This window comes from Pelobates fuscus, chromosome 2 (assembly GCF_036172605.1).
Source record: "Pelobates fuscus isolate aPelFus1 chromosome 2, aPelFus1.pri, whole genome shotgun sequence".
In the NCBI taxonomy this organism is placed as follows: Eukaryota; Metazoa; Chordata; class Amphibia; order Anura; family Pelobatidae; genus Pelobates; species Pelobates fuscus.
In genome coordinates, this window is record NC_086318.1 from 53,668,398 (window position 1) to 53,689,633 (window position 21,236).

The following is a 21,236-nucleotide window of genomic DNA, read 5'->3' on the forward strand; positions in this document are numbered from 1 at the left end:
TAACATTAATAGCAAGGGATATTAATGGTTACCTAGACCTTGCACCTTGGGAATAGGATAACAATCATGGCTCTCCCTAAACATAGTGGGACCCTGAAGAACCTTGGAGTAGCGAGCAATAATAAACTGATTAGAAATTCACAAACTGTTATTCTACGGAACTTTTGTACTTCATGACTGAAGATGCACACCATCCGCAGACAAAAGCACAAGGCATAATTGGTGACAATTATGGCAAGGCCCGAACACTGCTCTACTCTACACTAGTGATACAATTCAGCAATAGTCCCCGGATGGATGCCAAAGGAATCTGATCACATTTGCTTGCAGATGCCCTCTGCCATAGAGCAGCCTGGGCACAGCCAGTATTTCTAATTGTGGTCTGTAACGGATATTGCTTGGTGCATAAAAAAATCAGCAATAGCTTTACAGAGATTGCCACTGGCATCAAAACGCTGTGACAAGTATGACTGTAATTCTTATGGTGTCACAGACAGAGTCACTTCAGATCTGTATCTGAGACTCAAGAATAGAGACATGCCAAAATTTGGCCATGTATGTTATCTGACTCTATATGTTCCCCAAATATGACGAAGATATATATATGGGGTATGGCAGGACTCGGGAGATTCAGCAGAATACAAAAAAACGGGGGAATGTGAATTAATAGAATACACAAGGCCTGTGGAATGTTCTATTCATTTTAATAAGTTTGTGAAAACAAAATGTAAAATGTACATCTAAATACATTGTATAAGTTATATGGTAAATTTCCCAAACTGTCTGTTCTTGCAAATGGTGTGCCGTGATAGGGGTAAAGGGAGGATAGGTTGCGATTTTGTTATAAAAGTGATGTATGACCAGTAAATCAGTTGATGTAAATGGGATGTTTAAAACCTGAAATGTATTTGTAATTTAGCTTAAAATTTATATAAATTTCAGTAAATTTCAAAATGTAAGGCCAGAGTAGCTGAACTGAGAACATAACTGACTTAGAAATGTTTTTAAGCTATTTAAATGTGAAATTCACTCTGAATTTGTATTTAATTCTTATTTTAGCGAATAACTCTGATTGTCTCAACATACCAAATGTAACAATAGCTTAGTTTGAAAAATATATTTAAAATTATTTGAAATCCAAGGTATATTTTTTGTTGCTTATACGGGCTTTTGCATAACTCTTGCAGCAGAAAATGTGAAAAAAATTATATTTTTGTCATTTTTTTTTGTGTTATGTGAATATTTAAAAGGCATATACACTACATTAAAAAAGGTTAAACAATAAAGACATATTTTCACCGCCTTCTTTGCCCATATTTACCAAAGGTGCCAACATGAATGGAGGGCACTGTAGAACACGCAAACTTGTCAGGAGTTTTTATTTAATCATTACAGTCTCATCAGGGGCCAACATTACATTTTCCTCCCACTATGGCCTCCATTTAATTAGTTTGGATCAACACCAGAAATGAATACAATCTGTTCGAATAACATTTTGGTTTGTTATCTATGGAAGTAGCCACTAATGTCTATATAATTATTTTGTAAAAAAATAATGTGAAAAATTAAATGTTGTTGGCTTTTTTTGTCTATTATTGCTTAAGTCTGTGTAAAAAGGAAATGGTCCCTCACAACCAAGATCAAGTAAAATTTTAGCTACCACTACTCTAGCACTAGATGTCAACAAAAATCCATGATTACCATCGTTACATATTTTTACTTTTAAAATATAGGTTACCCAGCCCTTTGCTTAATCTCGGTGTAGTTGTCATTTGCCCCATGTGCCAATCAGAATTTAATCAAAAATCTTACAAAAAAAAAATGAAAGAAAAAAATAATTATATGCATACTTGTTTCCAATTTTCACGACGAGGTTGGGATCATCGATGATCGCAGGATTCTCCACAAACTGCTGATATGTTACCACCTGCTCTGAAAACTGTTCTGTTTAAAGGAAAAAAAATAAAAATAAAAGAGGAAATTAAAGGTTTGTAGAAACATCTTCCACAGAATCATCAGAAAGGCTAAAGGAAAATCATTCCAAATCCAGTGGAATAAACACTGGAGTTCTCGATTTGTTACGGTTCTATTTTCTATTTGGGATTTGCTGCCAACAAAAAAAAATACAACACAGCCAATGCAGGGATAAAAACCAGACACAGGTCTGCTCGGTGTTCCGTAGAGATCCAAATACTAACAAACATTCCATTGCTATCAGTCCTGGCCAGAAAATATGGAATTGAAGGCCTCGGAGTTAACTGAATTACTATGAATTCACTTTCATTTCATGCTCCGTAAACAAAGCCAACAAGAAACATAGTAAAGAACCTTCCACTTTGCACTGGCTTCAAATTCCTGTGTATTAAAATGTTATACTTACATGAATCCAGCTTTGACAAGCAATGTCATGAAAATATGCACATGCCAAAATATAAAAAATTAAATGAAATGCCCGATGCAACTAGGCGTTGAAACGTACAGATCAATATCCTAATCTTTTGGTCGACTGCAATGAAAATGTAAAATAAAGGTTTCACTGCCTCAACATCTCCACAGAGTATTTGGAAACAGTTGCATGTCTAGGGTCTCAAAGCGAGGGATATAATGTCATATCTAAATGGTCACCATCCTGAATGCTTCTTACACAGCAATGAGAACATTAGAAAAGGTATTAAGAGGTAGGGAGATCATTTAATGTATTTTATTAGAACGGAGACGATAGAGGAGTGTGAGACACAGATTTGGGGAAGAATCTGTAAATTGAAAGGGGACTAAGATATGGGATGGGTGCTGAGACACTAGAAGGAGTATTAAGACATGGGGTTGAGGCTGAGACAGTGAGTTGGACACAGTGGATGAATGTTTTAATGGATTGAGTAACTATGGGGTGGAAGCAGTATATGGGGAGAAGCCTATGAGTGGATAAAAATAGTAACAGATTGAAAAGACAGCTATACATTTGAGGAAAACAAAAACAGACCATGTAGGAGAAACAAAATGTAAAAATAAATTGTGAAGAACTGTCTCTCTCTTGCCTTACCATCTCTCTCCATAAATCAGTTTAACACAATAATGTTAAAATTGTTTTCTTCTAAAAAAATAATATTAATGTAAAAGCAAAGATATATGTGATATATTTTCTTACATTCCACACCCAAAACTTTAACCTTCACCCTAAATGAAAAATATTCTGGTGAATCCATTAAATGTTTTTCTTAAAGGACCACAATAGTGCCAGGAAAGCAAACTCATTTTCGGTGCCCACACCCTCAGGGTCCCACTCCCGCCGGGCTGAATGGAGAGGAAGGGGGTTAAACACTCACCTTTCTCCAGCGCTGGGGACTCTCCTCCTCCTTTGGCCATCATCGGCTGAATGCGCATGCGCGGCAAGAGCCACACGCGCATTCAGCCAGTCCATAGGAAAGCATTCTCAATGCTTTCCTATGGACGCTGGCGTCTTCTCACTGAAAATCACAGTGAGAAACGCGGAAGCGCCTCTAGCGGCTGTCAATGAGACAGCCACTAGAGGCTGGATTAACCATAAAGTAAACATATTTACATATTCCAATACACATTTTTGGAATATAGTGAAAACATTGTATGTTATTCTTCTTAGGGAAACAATCAAACTTTTCTGTTTCTGAAGCCTGTGAAAGGAGCCCTGAAGCAGAATGTTACCGTGTTATCTCTTTCCTCGAGAATAAGCCTTACATACATCAAAAGGATGCACTAAGCAATTTTATTTAAAGGAAATATTATGAACTAGGTAGACTCACAACCTAGCATATCAGCGAATTAAGGAAGACATTGACAATCGTTACCAATGCTTTACACATGGGTAGCCAATATGTAGCTCTATACGGCTTGTGGAACTAAATCTCCCATAAGGTTTTACCAGCCCATGAACTACATGGGGAGCCCATGGCAGCTCGCAGGTTCTTGTGGAATTATATAGCATACTTAAAGAACATGTATTTTATCATGAAGAATGCAGGTTAAACCAGATGAAGGTCATTAGACCGAAAGGTTATTCCAATCCATTACTGTGCACTTCATGAGAATGAACGTTTGTGCAGAAATATTCAGGAACTTGTGAACACTGAGGGACATGCTGTGGGTCTTTTTCTCCATGCACCAGCTACAACTGGATTCATGCCATGCTGGGCTTTCCATCCATCATGAAAAACACAACTTCACAACAGCTCCAAAGCTATGAGCTAGATATTCTTAATTTAGCTGCATTGTTTACAAAGTTTAAATGGACTGATAAATCTGTAGCTATATACATGTTGGCTTGTAGTTACCTTTTGTTATTTCTTTGTTCTCACTAAGGCCTCCACAAAGGGATATTGCAATGGAGGGTAGGTCCCGGAGTCCATCTGAGATGCTCTCCACCCCGCTGTCCACCCCAGAGCTTCCCACAGACTGAGGAGACTGGTTAGCTGAACGTGGTCCATATTCACTGGTGCCTCTACATTGGCCTGTTGCCTCTCCACTGAAAAAAGGAACAGCAGACCCATGAACACAAACTAGGGCTTACATGACTATCAGTCTACCACAAAAGACATACCTATATAAAATGAACTTGTTACTGGATACTTTGGTAAATCCTTTTCATTAAAAGTAACAGGAACAGACTATGCTCAATCCCTGGATACAGGATGAACGATGAGCAGAGCTTGTTCTATCTTCTCTCATTACACGTAAAAGAACAAGAGAAATCTCAGTTCCATCCCACCTCTGGTCATGGGTGTCAACAGCAAAGGGCAATTAGGAGACAATTACCACCTCCCTGGAATTTGAATTTCCTTTGATTTTAAAGGGGTCCATTAATGTGACAGTCCCTGTGAATATTATGGCTTTGTTCTACCCCAATGAAAATAAAACTGACAGCAAAAAATGAAGTTTTATAGAAGAATTAAAAGTCTTGTTCAATCAAAATCATTATCCTTTTATTATCACATGCCTAACTTCTATTCATGTTTAAGTGTTTTTGTATTGTTTAAGGGATGTGAAAATGTATATTTTGTTTCTTTTCCACCCGTTCTCTTCCCCTCCTTTTTCCTTCCTTTTTATTTCTTTTGTTTTAATTGTCTTAATGTTGTCATATTATCATTATTGTAAAAAAAAAAAAAAAAAAATATTAAAAATGATTCAATAAACATTATTTGAAAGAAAACACATCTGCTATATAATACAAATGTACCTTTTTGGGAAATATAATGCAGCAACTTCAGGATCCATACAAGTGAGGTCATCTAAATAGACGCCATCTGCTCCCAGATGTCGACTTCTTTTATCTGCAATATATAGATACGCTTTTTAACACAGCAGACACTGCTTCCAGGGACCTATATATATCATGTTAAACAATGCAGCTGGCCCCGGATACTGCATTTAGAAATGTATTTTAATACTGCGTAAATAGTGCATAGTAAGTCTATGACATATGTTTATTAAGATTTATTAAGATTTAGCAAAATTAGCTATAACCATTTCAAAAGGAATTATAGATTGAAGAATTAAAAATAAATAAATAGTAATAATTAGCCATACACATATTTTCAGTTCTGATGAGCACATATTAAACAGTTCATGAATGAATCATAGCTTTTTACGTCAACCGTGGAGATGGGTTTTAGCTGAAATGGTCCTTTATACAGGGAGGGTCAAAATTCAGAGTACGATTTGACAAGTAAATAACTCATTTGTTAGGAGTTACATTTTTTTGTTGCATGTACATTGTTAAGACCTTCAGTGGTTATGGTACCAAGGTCTTCTATTCCTTTCCCAGTAGCTGAGCATAAGTGATTATAACTGCAGTTAGGAGGTAGAGAAATAGTGTAGATGAATGCAGCTACCAATACAATTCTCCCAAGAAAATAAAATATCCCCCAAGCATGAGCCTAGACTTCATGAAGGGTACAACCGGAATAATGTTTTATTGATGCCACACTGGCTTTTATGGAGATCCTCCTGCAAGAGGACCTCCCACAGTAAACAAAAGGAATAACCAATCATAGGACAGATTTACACTAAAACCCTCCCTTTCTCTGCCTGGGAGATATTGAGATAAGTTAAGGAATAACCCAATTATCTCCAGACAGAGGGCACACAATTTTCCCAAAACTTAGAACACCCCTTTATACAACAGGTATCCCCACAAAATATATGTCCCCTGATAGCCCCGATCTGGGAGACCAACATATTCAAATTTCACCCAGATCGGTTCAGGGGTTCTCAAAAAGTGTGGAAGTCATATTTTACCGACCACATACGAGGCTCCTGCCCAAAACAGTTCCACGCATTCAGCGTGTGTGGTCGGTCAATTCAGAAAGTAGCATAAAAACGAATAAAGACACGAATGGAGCCTCCTGGTTCATAGGAGTGATTGCTCCCTTGTTCGTATGAAGCAAACTACCGAATGGCGCTCTCCTAGCTGTTCGGCAACAAAAGGAAGCAGGCGTTCGTATGTTTCAGCGGTGGTTCGGGAAGTCGAGTGTCCGATTTTAGTTCCAGACACTTGACGACCAAGTCCCACTGCCTCCTTTTGCGCAAACAAGATGGCCGCTGTTTTCTGTTCCACGTGGCATTCGGCTATATGAACAATGGCCGCCCAGAGAGCGCTTAATAGACGGTTCTCTTTTGAAGTTAATGAGCCAGGAGGGTGGTCGGTGTTTGGTAGTTTTAAACTACCGACCAATAAATCCAAAATAAACAAAATATTGCAGAAATTCACGAATTAAGAAGAAAATGCCGAAAATAAGTCTATTTTCTTCACATACATAATATACTAAATCTTGAGAGGTTCATCACAGGTTTTTACAAAGTAACAACAAATACAAATAGTGGAATTTTATTTTCAAAATGCTAATTTCAAGAAATTCCCAGATTAATTGGCTGCCATGTTCACCCAACCTTTCAGCTCCCGATTACTTCCTGTGGGAAATCTGAAGGCGCGGGTCCGAAAAATGGTTCATTAATATAGAAGTTATTGACTCCTCAAACCCTACTCTGAAATTTAGCTCAGCCTGTAGATGCATGCCAATTCCATCTATTTTCTTAGAATCATGGCTAAATTGTCATGAAGTGTATATATGTCCGTCTCTTATGAAAAACGATATTAGCTGATATGAAGAAACCGTTACCTAACTACACTTTCTGATATGAAAGTGAAGAAAAAAGCAGGGACAAATTTTAGACAATAAAATATTTTCGAAATATTGTACCCACTGACGTGGCCATCTTGGAGATGGAGGAAGCAATAATCAGGAAAGTATTTGTTTTAATCTGTGCATTCCCCGGCAATGGTGCTATCATAATATATCCATTCAATTGACATGCCTCCCTGAAACTTACATTCCATATAAGCTATAGATTGCAGGTCCACTTGAAAAGCAACGCCCTTAACAAGTAACAATATTTTTTTACCGGTCATGTGTGGGAGCACATTATAAGGGTTACATTAATTAGTTCAAAATGACCGTATCCCCATCAACAGTGCTGCAGAATGAATCCCATGTCATATCATAATCTTTATATATTTTGCACATTCTTGCACACTGCAACGGTGATTATAGGAACCGCACTCAATCCCAGCAGCCACCAGTGCTTCGGAACAGGACCAGCAAACCCAACACGTTAAGGCAGCAAAGAAATTCTCAAGCACTATGAGTGTAATGCGGCAGGCAGATTTAATGAAACAAAAAGGCAGCAACGTTTCGACCTTCTAAGACAGTGATGGCGAACCTATGCCACGCGTGCCAAAGTTGGCACGCCGTGCCCTTTCTGTGGGCATGCAGCCATAGTTTCGCCAACAATGCAGAGTAGGCACCTGCCTGCCCAAAACGGCAGGCGCCTACTCTGCTTCGTGTCGGGAGGCAGGGGGAAGGATCTGTGAAGCAGCTCCCCTGTCCTCCCGCGCAATACTGTGTGGAGCGTTGCCGCGCGTTACCATGGCAACGCTCCACACAGTGTCGCGCGGGAGGACAGGGGAGCTGCTTCATAGATCCCTGCCTCCCGACCCAGAAGCAGTACTTACCACCACTGGACCACCAGGGATGGCTGTGTCCCCCCCTTCTTAATTAAAGGTAAGCAGGAGGGAGGGGGGATACAGATTAAGCACACCTTTTTTTTTAAACCCACACACAGCACCACTACCCACACAGAGCACCACTACCCCCCACACAGCACAGCACTGCTACCCCCCACACAGCAAAGCACCCCTACCCCCTACCCACACAGAGCACCCCTACCCCCCACACAGCACAGCACCCCTACCCCCTACCCACACAGAGCACCCCTACCCCCTACACACACAGAGCACCCCTACCCCCTACACACACAGAGCACCCCTACCCCCTACCCACACAGAGCACCCTACCCCCCCACACAGCACAGCACCCCTACCCACACAGAGCACCCCTATCTCCCCACACAGCACAGCACCCCTACCCACACAGAGCACCCCTTCCCCCCACACAGTACCCCTACCCACAAAGAGCACCCCTGCCCCCTACCCACACAGCACCCCTACCCATACAGAGCACCCCTATCCCCCACACAGCACAGCATCCATACCCCATACCCACACAGAGCACCCCTACCCCTACCCACACAGTACCCCTACCCACACACAGTACCCCTACCCGCCCCACACACAGCATCACTACCCCCCCAACACACACCCTCACCCCTACACACACAGCACCCCTACCCCCAACACACACACAGCACCCCTACCCCCCACAGCACAGCACCCTTACCCCTGCCCCGCACACAGCACAGCACCCCTACCCCCACAACACACACAAAGCACCCCTACCCCCCCACACACACACCCACACACACACAGCACCCCTACCCCCAACACACACAGCACCCCTCCCCGAACACACACACAGCACCCCTCCCTTCCACAACATAGCACCCTTACCCCCGCCCCCCACACAGCACAGCACCCCTACCCCCACAACACACACACAGCACCCCTACCCCCCCCACACACACACACACACACACAGCACCCCTACCCCAACACACACACAGCACCCCTACCCCCCACAGCCCAGCACCCTTACCCCCACCCAGCACCCCTACCCCCACACTGCACAGCACCCCTACCTTCCCCCACACAAAGCACTCCTACCCCAACACACACACAGCACCCCTACCCCCCACAGACCAGCACCCCTATCCCCCCACACAGCACAGCACCCCTACCCACACAGAGCACCCCTTCCCCCCACACAGTACCCCTACCCACACAGAGCACCCCTACCCACACACAGCACCCCTACCCACACACAGCACCCCTACCCCCCACACAGCACACCTACCCCCTACCCACACAGAGCACCCCTACCCACATAGAGCACCCCTACCCACACAGAGCACCCCTACCCCCACACACAGTACCCCTACCCGCCCCACACACAGCACCCCTACCCCCAACACACACACACAGCACCGCTACCCCCACACACACACACACACCCCTACACACACAGCACCCCTACCCCCAACACACACACACACAGCACTCCTACCCCCACAGCACAGCACCCTAACCCCTGCCCAGCACCCCTGCCCCCCACACAGCACAGCACCCCTACCCCCAACACACACACAGCACCCCTACCCCCCACAGCACAGCACCCTTACCCCTGCCCCGCACACAGCACAGCACCCCTACCCCCACAACACACACAAAGCACCCCTACCCCCCCACACACACACCCACACACACACAGCACCCCTACCCCCAACACACACAGCACCCCTCCCCGAACACACACACAGCACCCCTCCCTTCCACAACATAGCACCCTTACCCCCGCCCCCCACACAGCACAGCACCCCTACCCCCACAACACACACACAGCACCCCTACCCCCCCCCCACACACACACACACACAGCACCCCTACCCCAACACACACACAGCACCCCTACCCCCCACAGCCCAGCACCCTTACCCCCACCCAGCACCCCTACCCCCACACTGCACAGCACCCCTACCTTCCCCCACACAAAGCACTCCTACCCCAACACACACACAGCACCCCTACCCCCCACAGACCAGCACCCCTATCCCCCCACACAGCACAGCACCCCTACCCACACAGAGCACCCCTTCCCCCCACACAGTACCCCTACCCACACAGAGCACCCCTACCCACACACAGCACCCCTACCCACACACAGCACCCCTACCCCCCACACAGCACACCTACCCCCTACCCACACAGAGCACCCCTACCCACATAGAGCACCCCTACCCACACAGAGCACCCCTACCCCCACACACAGTACCCCTACCCGCCCCACACACAGCACCCCTACCCCCAACACACACACACAGCACCGCTACCCCCACACACACACACACACCCCTACACACACAGCACCCCTACCCCCAACACACACACACACAGCACTCCTACCCCCACAGCACAGCACCCTAACCCCTGCCCAGCACCCCTGCCCCCCACACAGCACAGCACCCCTACCCCCACAACACACACACAGCACCCCTACCCCCCTCTCACACACACACACACACACACACACACCCACACACACAGCACCCCTACCCCCAACACACACATATGTATATATTCAGCAGTCTGTGTGTATGTGTATTCAGCAGTCTGTGTGTGTGTGTGTGTTCATTAGTCTGTGTGTGTGTGTGTCCAGCAGTCTGTGTGTGTGTCCAGCAGTCTGTGTGTACTCAGCAGTGTGTGTATTCAGTGGACTGTGTGTGTGTGTGTGTGTGTATTTAGCGGACTGTGTGTGTATGTATTCAGCAGTCTGTTTGTGTGTATGCATTCAGCAGTCTGTGTATATGCATTCAGCAGTCTGTGTGTGTGTATTCAGCAGTCTGTGTGTGTGTATTCAGCAGTCTGTGTGTGAGTATTCAGCAGTCTGTGTGTGTGTATTCAGCAGTCTGTATGTGTGTATTCAGCAGACTGTGTGTGTGTATTCAGCAGTCTGTGTGTGTATGTATTTAGCAGTCTGTCTGTGTATGTATTCAGCAGTCTGTGTGTGTTTGTGTATGTATTGCATTTGTTGGAGATACTAATAAATATAAGCTTACATGTATCTATTTATATCCTTATTTAAAATTTGTATCATTGAACTCTCTGTATTGTTCGTCTTTTAAAACAAAAGTTGTTAATTAGTTCGGACAACTGTACGAATTGTTTTTTCTAAATTTAAACATCAGTATTCAGGTTTAATTGCCGTGTTGGCACTTTGAGGAAACAAAAGTTGGCATGTATTGCGGTTTGGGCACTCGGGCTCAAAAAGGTTCGCCATCACTGTTCTAAGAGGTCTTTCTCAAGCTGAAAAAGACCTCTTAGAAGGTCAAAACGTTGCTGCCTTTTTGTTTCATTAAATTTGCCTGCGGCTTTACACTGAGTGCCTGCTACGCCGTTACTATGTGTCACTCTCATAGATTGTAAGAACATTTTAGCAGAGCCTTCTTCACGTCTGTGAAAGGAACACTATAGCGTTAGGAATCCGAATGTGAGATTAGTGTAACAATTATTATTTTATTTTTTTAAAATAGTTTTTATCATTTAAAAAGGCATGTATGGTTGCTATGCAAGTTAAATTAACCCCTACTGAAGGTATGTCTGACAGCGCATGCAAACATGCAGCATTTCTGTAGCTACATTTCCCAAGTTTAAAATGAGGTGGGGTTCCCCAGTTAGCCATCATTGGTCTACAGCAGATATATTGTTTGTTTGTTTGTTTGTTTTTTTCACTTCACTTTATAGCTTTTTCTTTGAGGGTTGGAAACTAGTTTAAAATAGATGGTTATCCAAGTTATGCACAATTGTGATTTAAAGTAAGCACACAGGGGAACTAGGATTTGCAAAGTAACGTTACTTCCACTTTAAGGTCTATCATTTGTAAAATGTAGTGAAATGAAATAATAAAGGCACAATTAAAGTGGCTTTAGAAAATTGGTCTGAGGATGTTGTTCAGATTTGGTACTTTTTTGTTGTTTTAAGTGATTCCCAAATGGACATTAATGTAAAGTGCCTGTTAATGAATGGATGATAAGTGATGATAAAAGTCCCAGTAGCAGGTTACATCAGCTGCCTGAGAAAATATTTTGCTTGCAGAAGCAATGTGTTATTGTTGAATCTGTTCACTTTGGGTTCCATTAGTTACCTGTGACTCCAAAAAAATAAAATAGTTTTTCATAAATTACGCTATTGAGAGCAACATGAAAATAAAAGCGATCCATTCACCCCAATCCAGTGTGCAATACAAAGATATGCAATCACTAAGCTGAAAATGCAAGGTTTTTGGGGGATTTACATTACAGTAATTTGCACAATGCCTGAACTTAATGCAACCCCAATGGCCAATTGTTATCTACATTTAGGTTACAAAGCTTTAGAATTCTGGATCAGTACATTTTATTGGTATTCTTCTACCATGAGCATTATCGCTTGCTATACTAGTGCATTTTTTTTTTAAATTAGTTCTGAGTTACAACGTCTGCAGAGCTGCTGTCAATTAACAAGCACACTTACCTTTTTTCTTTGATGGCGAGTCAGTTTTGCCAAACGGCGGCTGGCTACAACCGCTGGTTGTGGGGCTGTTGTCTTCATCTGTGAGAAGAGCAGGTGCAGCTGCTCCCAGAGTCCCAACATCTGGCTCACCCGTGTAAGTCAGGACAGAATCAGGACCAACATCCTCTACAATCGCTGCAGCAGGCAGGTCTAGAACAGGTTCTGGAACTAACACTTTGACATCATCAGGAGAGCTTGGGATGATCCTGAAGTGTGTGCTTTCCGAGAGATTTATGTTCAAAACCGTAGGTTCCTTAGATTTATGTGGAGAGGACTGTAAACGTAAAGAAGATGTATATCAATGCTCTGTAGGTTTCAAGCGTTGCAAGCAGTCAATATCAGTAATGGTTCATCTTTGCCCTGTAGATGCTTTGGAAACATATTCTCAAGATCACTATCAGTTGGTTGAAATCAAAGCGATTCTAAGTGACTTTCACATTTTAGAAAGGAACAGCCAAATTGAAAACATAACAGATTTAGAATTTCCACATTTCAGGGAACATTCTGTCTGTCTCTTTTAACAAGGTGTCATAAATGTTCATAGTGTTATTCACAAAAGTGAAAATTGTTGGGAATTCAAAGTGAATTTAAAATTTAAAGCCAAAGTAGCCGGACTGATTTGGAGAATTTTACCATTTTCCCTATTTTGGCCTTAAAAGTAAAATTCACTTTGAATCCCTGACAATTTTCACTTTAGTGAATAACCTTGTATTTTGCACACTGACATTTCCTAATTTTCTACAAAACAAGATTAATTTATTTTGACACTATAGTGGCACTAGATGACCTACAGGTTTATATATTTTTAATAGATTACAAATTGTCTGCTGACAAACTCACTATGCACTGGGCATTTTGTGAATTGATGTGTAAATATATTATATTTGATGCTGGTACAATGCACAGATTAAAGTTTTACTTTTGTAACTTGCCCCATTTTTACATTTTCATGCCCTGCTTTTTCTTTTTTGTAGGTGGGAGAAGACAAGTAGCCGAGGGTTCATGTGTAGATGAGAGAAGGCAGGTACCTGGGGGGGTAACATGTAGGAGGTGGCAATACGCTTGGGGGGGAGAAGGCAGGTAGCTATAGGGAGTTATTATGTAGCTGGGAGAGAGCAAGAGTCTGTGGGGGTTAATATGTAGGTGAGAGAAGGCAAGTAGCTGAAGGGTTAATCTGTGGGTGTTCTGGGTAACTCCATAGCATGGAGGAGGCAGACAGAAGATTGCCCAGAGGTTGGCACATTGCAAACGTTGTGTCAGTGGAGCTGGCTCTGTCACAGCAACCTCCAAACCACACAGTGAGTGTAGGAGCCTGAAGGAGAGAGCAGCCGTGCTCAGCCCCTCCGTAACCAATATATTTTTCAAGTTCCACCACCAGGGCAGTATAGCAGGGATTGCTCCACCTCCTGGCTTCTACACCACACTTCATAGGCTGGGACACAGCATGGGAAAAGCTATGTGACCAAGGGATTGTTGTAGGTATTGGGGTATAGTTGCAGGTTGATAAATCTCCGCCGGCCTTCGAGGCCTTGTGGGAAATCTAGCCCTCTAGGTACCATTAATCCAACATAAAAGACAGTTCTTACCTTTTTAGCTTGAGGCAGCTCTCCCCAGGCCCAGTGCATGGGAATATCATTAGCCTCTCTGTCTGAAGATTTGCTGACCAACTCCGAGTCACTTTTCGGAGTGGAGGGACGGGAGCCCGGTGGACTAAAAAAAAAAAAAAAAAGGAAAAAATAGAATAAGAAAATTAATATTATAAATAACAATTAAAGTGGAACCATTGTGTTGTCCCATAAACAGTTTTTTTGTTTTGTTTTAAAACAGGATTATGTAAATAAATTTAAAAAAAAATCTACATAAGCAGTTTTAGATGTATACCTAATCCAACTGCATTTTTTTTAAGTTATTAGTCAAAAATTGATTTTCATTTCTATATCACACCGTACAACATTGCATATTTTGGACACAGATGGAATGTGATCCATAATTCACATTTGTCTGCCCCCACTGCAGACACATAAATGGCATGACTGGCACATGGTACACTTCATATATCATAAGGTTTGTTATGCTATTTGAGTCTTAGTAGTTTGATTAGCCGCTGAAAGGCAAGAGGTTATTAGTTCCATAACACCAATGTTCAACATCTAGTAACCTAAAAAATGGTAATATATTTAGACTTTCTTTAAACACAATCTATACACTCATATATGTGTGCAACACATTTGATAATTAAAAATATATAAATGGTAAAGTCAATGAGGAAGGCATTAATACACTAGGTTAACCTAAGTATGCCTGGCTTTTGACTTGCTGCAACTACCATCTAAGTCTCGTAACTTTTTTTACGGTGCGCAGGCTGGTAACAAATCATGGGAGTTTGCAGATTCGTTACCACTTGCAGACCAGACAATTCTGGCAGGCCTGAAATCAGTAGAGGGAAGGGATGGGTGGCATCATGAGTGGAATACAAGCTAGCATGTTGGACAATGTGCTGGGTATATCTGCGCATAAGTTGAGGACTGCTGTAGACTTTGCATGAATTAATGTCTCCTGGATATCACATCCAGCGCCCCAGACATGCAGGTACTTATATGGAGGCTAATTATAAGAGTGAGACTGATTTGAACAGATAAGTGGATGTGGAATAGAATAGGGAGACAGGAGAGGAAAAAAAAAGATTGGCAAAAAAGGGAATACTGTGGTGGAATTGAAACACAAGTGGAGAGATATGGCTTTGAAAAAAATATACTCATACACACACTGCTTGAAATGCAACAATACGTGTACACACAGTACAGAGACTTCCTTACACATACAAAATACTGCCAACACACATACTCAATACTCAACCAGCACCACATACTGACACACTCAGCTCCCCCCACATACAGCTTTCATCCTCTTCCACACACACACACACACACACACACACAACAATCACATGGTTGTTTACTAAAGCAAGAATTGAAAGGAATTTAAAATTTAAGGCCAGAGTGCCCAACCGAATGCATATCTCACTTAGAGAATTTTTCCATTTCAGCAATTTTGACCTTAAATTTTAAATTCACTTTAGAAAATAAACCTGTTATTCTCCTTCACACACATACAACAGTTGAGAGCCATCACACTTGACACTCAGCCACCACCATAAACAGAACAGACCCCGAGGCATAAGAAGGGGGTCCCAATCTGGCATCTTGCCTGGGGCCCTGCCTGGACAATCTTAATCTGGCTCGGCCTAGAGGGCCATGCCAGTGACACAACTGAAATAAGGTCTGTCCTGCCTAAATTGGAACATTTGGAAGGTATGCCAACACCGGGTAAAAGACTTACTCTGTCGGGTGATCAGGTCTGAGGAAAATTCGTGGTCACACCATGACTTGAAAAGTCTGCAGTTGAAGAGCATTAGCATGCCTACGAGTGCATTAGGGGAATACAGAAATGCCATACTTTACAGCTCAACTAATTTAACATTATTTTTTCTTTTTTTATTTAAATATAAAGAATGATTCTGTTTACAAATGAATAATTAAAGTATAATTCTAATTATTAGAATATTGTGATTGTGAATACCTATAACAGCTTATGCGACATCAATCTGACTTATAGAAACATATTGTTACTGTGTTTTTTAACCCAATATTTTATAAGTTATTTTCTAGAAGTCAAAAAGTCCAGATTGAGCGAGTTTCAATTTGGAACTTAATCTCTACTTTAGGTAGGTAATCAATACCTGACTCAGCACCCGCATTGGCCTTTGCTACCAATTTAGAATGCAATACAAAATAATTGCTTGAATCTAACATTCACTATGAGATGTTATCTGTGAGGGGTTTTATTCTTTTTTTTTAAGTGAATCTGTTACCTAAATAGGGAGACGGGTGTTCAGACTGCAGAATATGGAGAATTGTCTGTACGTTGTACATGTGTCCGGATAGTTAATAATAAGGAGTTAAATATGGCAACTATGAGTTCATCAGCTTATCCTTACATGCAAATAAACTGCTGGACTGAAGATTAAATCATTTGAATTTGAGGTTAAGTTGATGAAGTTCCTCTGGTGAGATCACACCAAAATTCAATCTTTCTAAAGATATACTTATTTTCTACAATTCCTTACATTACAGTGTGCAGAGGCGAGTGCCCAAGTATTACATGGGACAAGACTTAACATTTTACCATTAATAGGCTGGACTGCTAAATTGTCAAACTTCTGAAGCAAAATAATTAAGGATTTATGGCCCTGTTGTCTAACCTTGGCACCCCTCGTGTTTGTGAGCTACATTGCCATGATGTTCAGAATGTCTACAGATTTTACAGTGCAGAGTTTGTACGGTGACAGACCTGTTAAGTAAGTGGTGCATCTACTCTGTTAAACAATAATTTGAAAAAAAAAATCCAACCACATTTTCATATTCAAACAGCAGACAATCTTGGAATACGGAATACGGATTCCAAAACTGGCTTTCATATTAATAAATCAGCAGAAAAAATTTAAGTTATCAGTAAATTAATTCATGTTGACATTAGGATTGGTTTTGGGCCAATTTTCTATTTGAATTGTATAGCAAGTTTGGTGGGTCAAAACCTTCCTTTGGTCAGTACTTGCTACGCTTCATTTCCTTGATTACATGTATACTAGTGGAGACAGTCCACTAGTATACATGCCCCATGCTTCTTCATGGAAATGGATGTGAACTTCAGGACCATGGAGGGAGCGCGACTGAAGGCATGGTCCTACTGCAGAGTCCAAGTGTATCTAATGAAGTGGGACAGGACTCCAAAATCACAACTGTTTCACCGAAAGGCGGGACTGTTGGTTAGGCCTGCCTCATGTATATTACAACTGCTTGCAGCATATCCTTCATTCAAATATAAACTAGGCTGGCTGCAGCTGTTTTGCAGGAGTAGCTCTGAAGGCCGACCTAAAGCATCATGAGATATACTGTACACTATTATGGCAAGATTAGCACTTTTGTAACATTCTAAAAAGAAAGTTATTGTAGAACTGCATGTATCCTACAACATCACATGTAACAGGGGCTGGTATAAAAAGTTGGTGTTACTTTAAATTGTCTCACAATTATCTTTTCAAAATGGAAGACAGCGCATATGAACGAAGGGAAAAGCATGCATTTAAAATCATGCAACAATATAAGGATGGCCTTTGCATGATGCGGTCTTGTAGTGTCATTTTAAGGTCACACAGATGCAGCCCTCCTCCCCACAAAGGTGATTCATCACCTGTGTCTAAATAGGATGATACATTACCACCATGTTATTAAATCTTAATGACAAATATACCATTCGTTTGTGCTAATTTGTGCTGATCTGTGCAGCCAATATTAACATTTGTCCCAGATTGGTTTTGGAGATAGTGTACATTATATGTTATCAAACACCGCCCACTTTCCACCCCATGTTGTGAACTTCCTCTATCCCGCTCTGAACTCCCCTGAAATTCAAAATGGAGCCTTGAATATATCCAGTCATATGCTCAGAACCGCGCCATCTGCTGGCCATTACACACAACTGCAGGGGAGTGTGAGACGTATCCCAGAGGGGTTTAATGAGCAAAAACATTTTTCATTGTTCCGTGCTATATTCAGCCTAGATTTTCATTTTGTAATTCCCCCCCCCCCCCCCCTTGTACCGGGCACTAGAACCACTGTACACCTAAAGTGGGGAAAGGCACTAATAAAGCTTAAAGGGACTTTGTCACTTTGCAGGTTTTACTTTTCAATTAATCCTTTTTAATCATTCTATTTCTCTTTTTTTTTATTTTTCTGAAAATTTCTTTTATTTTTTTAGTTATACATGAAAAAATATAGGGACTACTTTTTCGCAATGAGGAGCGTGAACTTTGGCAAATGTTGGCAATCGGCGGGGCTTAAGAAGAGTACCATTTCAGTTGGTGAGCTAATATACCCACAATCCATCAGTCAAAAAAATCCCACTAAAACAAAATGTCTGCACCAGGTATTAAGATCTGGTGCAAGGAAGAAAAGATAATAAAAGTAAATAAGGGTAAAATGGAGACTGAGACTACATGGCTAAAATATGTGTAATATCTCAGAAGCTAAAACTACACAATCAGCAAAAAAAAAAAATGGAAAACTAGGCAAACTGGGCACATTCTGAAATCAAATTGCCATTATTTTTGTTTTTGTGGCACAAATCAGCACAAGCTAATTGTCTATTTTTCTTCACAATTTAATTACATGAGGATCAAAGTAGATAGAGATTGAGGTCACAAAAACAAAAATATAATGTGCAAAATCCACTATACCGGCACAAGAATTCCTTTTTTGGGGGCACAAATTAGCTCAAACAGAGCACAAATAAATCATTTAGTTGTATGTAAGATTTAATTACATGGGGTGTAATTGATAACATATAATTCTTATTAACTCCAAAACCAAAAAGGTATAAATATTCATTTTTGGGCACAAATCCACATTTGTATTTAACATTTAATAACATGAGGTATAAAGTGGGAGGGATATATTACAATATAATGCACAATATCTCTAAAACCAATCCGGCACAAATGTTCATTTCGGTGACACAGTACACACACATAACACAAACAAATGATATATATATATTTAAAGATTTAACAACGTTGGATACAAAGTGGGTGGGGTTTGATCAAATCCAATGCACAATATCAACATTCATTTTAGCGTCACAACTCAGCACAAACACATCACAAATGAACTGTATATTTTTAAAAAACGCTTTAAAACATGGTGTCAACTTCACAAAGCTGTTTTTAGGTGGTTTTTAAAAAAGACATAGCTTACAATGCATGAATATGCCCCATTTCTTCTTATTTTTTTCTATAGACATACACACACACCTTGCACACAAGTTAAATAATTCAAAAACAGGTTTGTATTCCTAACGCTATAGTGCCATTCCTAACGCTATAGTGCCTCTGTCACTAGTGATATATAGCCACGCTTTTCAATAAAAACTCCTTTTCAATTTACTGTTTTCCATAGTTGAGGCTCTCCTCCTGCCGCAAGGTCATCAAGGAGGCATGGCCTCCTCCGGCAATGGTCCAATTTAAAGTAACTCAGAGGAGCATTGGGATCCTGATGAGCATACACGTCGAGCGCCACATTCAAATCTACACTTCCCTATAGGAAAACACTGTATTTAGTGCTTTCCTATGAGACGTGACTGAGTTTTAATCTATTAGTGCAGCGTAAAGGCCTCTAGTGGCTGTCTTCTTGACAGCCACTAGAGGTGGATTCCTACAAAAATTGCATTTTCGTTGTATTGCAGGGTTAAAAAGGACAGGGTAGCTGCACTACACTATATTGAAATAAAGTCGTCTGAGCCAGAAAACATTATTAATAATCCAGAAGCAAGTTTTGAAATAAGATCAAATCTACAATTCTAAAAGGTTAACAATTAAATATTATCAACCATAGTAAAATAAAAAAAATAAAATAAAAAAAAGAGCAGACACCAAATAACCACATCCTACAATAATCAATGGCATCACTGGGTACATAGCCCAACACATTTTGTGCTGCAAGAGACACTAAATCTGGAGCCTAAGTCATTCTCACAAACAGTTCCACAGTTTAACTGTGTCTACAAAAAGCTTTATTTATTTATAAAATATTTTACCAGGAAGAAGGATACATTGAGATTTCTCTCGTTTTCAAGTATGTCCTGGGTATCATAGCTTCACCAAACTGTGAATGACCAAGAAAACTAACAGCACGCACCCTTCTCAATTAAATAGTTTATACAGTTGATATCAACATAAATTATGCATTTAGAGTTTTCATTGTAACTGTATAAATTAATTAATGAAATGTTAAATGGGTATGACAGTAAAACAGGGAATGACAGTAAAAAAAAATGGAATAAATATACACTCAAAAAAATAAAATAAAACACACACAAAATTAGTGAGATGAAGATAAAATGAATGATTTGGGATCTGGTTAATCTCTAATACTAGTTCTTATAATGAAATGGCAAAATGAAAGGAGTACCACAACTTTGTCTAAAATAATTAGTATCATTAGCTACTTGAAATGGGAGACACCAATGTAAGATTAAAAAAGGGGGGACATTTAGATTGAAATACGTAAAATAGCTGGACTACCTGTAAGAAGCATAGAAGAAAGAAGATTGTTGAGGGCAAGAACTAGATTGACATCCATCGGGTGGAACAGGATGATGAGACGGCCCTCTGTGTTCTATTGACATACTAAATACAATGCAATTAGAAAGTAAAGTGCTTTAGCATTTATTACATTTTTGTTGTGTTTGTCCACAGCGTCCAACAAACCCTATGTATTGCCAAAAAGAAATACATACTGGGTTTTATATACTAAAGTAGGAACTAGAGACTATTGAAAAAGGAATTTGTAAAATGATAGCAGAGCTGGAAATATAAATTATTGTATATTTCTTTTATCAATTTGGTTGTTTTGGAATAAAATTTAGAATTCCTTTGTCAATTGTCCAAAATTCCCTCTTTAATAAATAAAACCCCATTGTGTTGTACGACTCACCTAAAACAACTTTAATTAGTGCACGATGTGATCTATATTGTGTTAATATTTCTGAAATGGTTCAGCAATTTTTAATCAATCATTTTTACCTATTGCAC

The 21,236-nt window shown here is 40.9% G+C and overlaps 1 protein-coding gene across 5 annotated transcripts in view; it reads right to left on the bottom strand.

Annotated features, from left to right (window-relative positions):
* The window catches only part of LPIN1 (lipin 1), a 185,305-nt gene that overhangs the window by 36,645 nt on the left and 127,424 nt on the right, over nt 1-21,236 (bottom strand). For 4 of the 5 annotated variants that reach the window (XM_063442149.1, XM_063442152.1, XM_063442153.1 and 1 more), the window contains 6 exons: nt 20,727-20,831; nt 14,176-14,299; nt 12,551-12,863; nt 5,207-5,300; nt 4,305-4,495; nt 1,851-1,944 (listed from right to left, as the gene is read on the bottom strand). In XM_063442149.1, coding sequence (XP_063298219.1) covers nt 1,851-1,944; nt 4,305-4,495; nt 5,207-5,300; nt 12,551-12,863; nt 14,176-14,299; nt 20,727-20,831 — 921 coding nt within the window. The remainder of the gene's footprint in view (nt 1-1,850; nt 1,945-4,304; nt 4,496-5,206; nt 5,301-12,550; nt 12,864-14,175; nt 14,300-20,726; nt 20,832-21,236) is intronic. The other variant, XM_063442150.1, reaches the window with a different exon arrangement.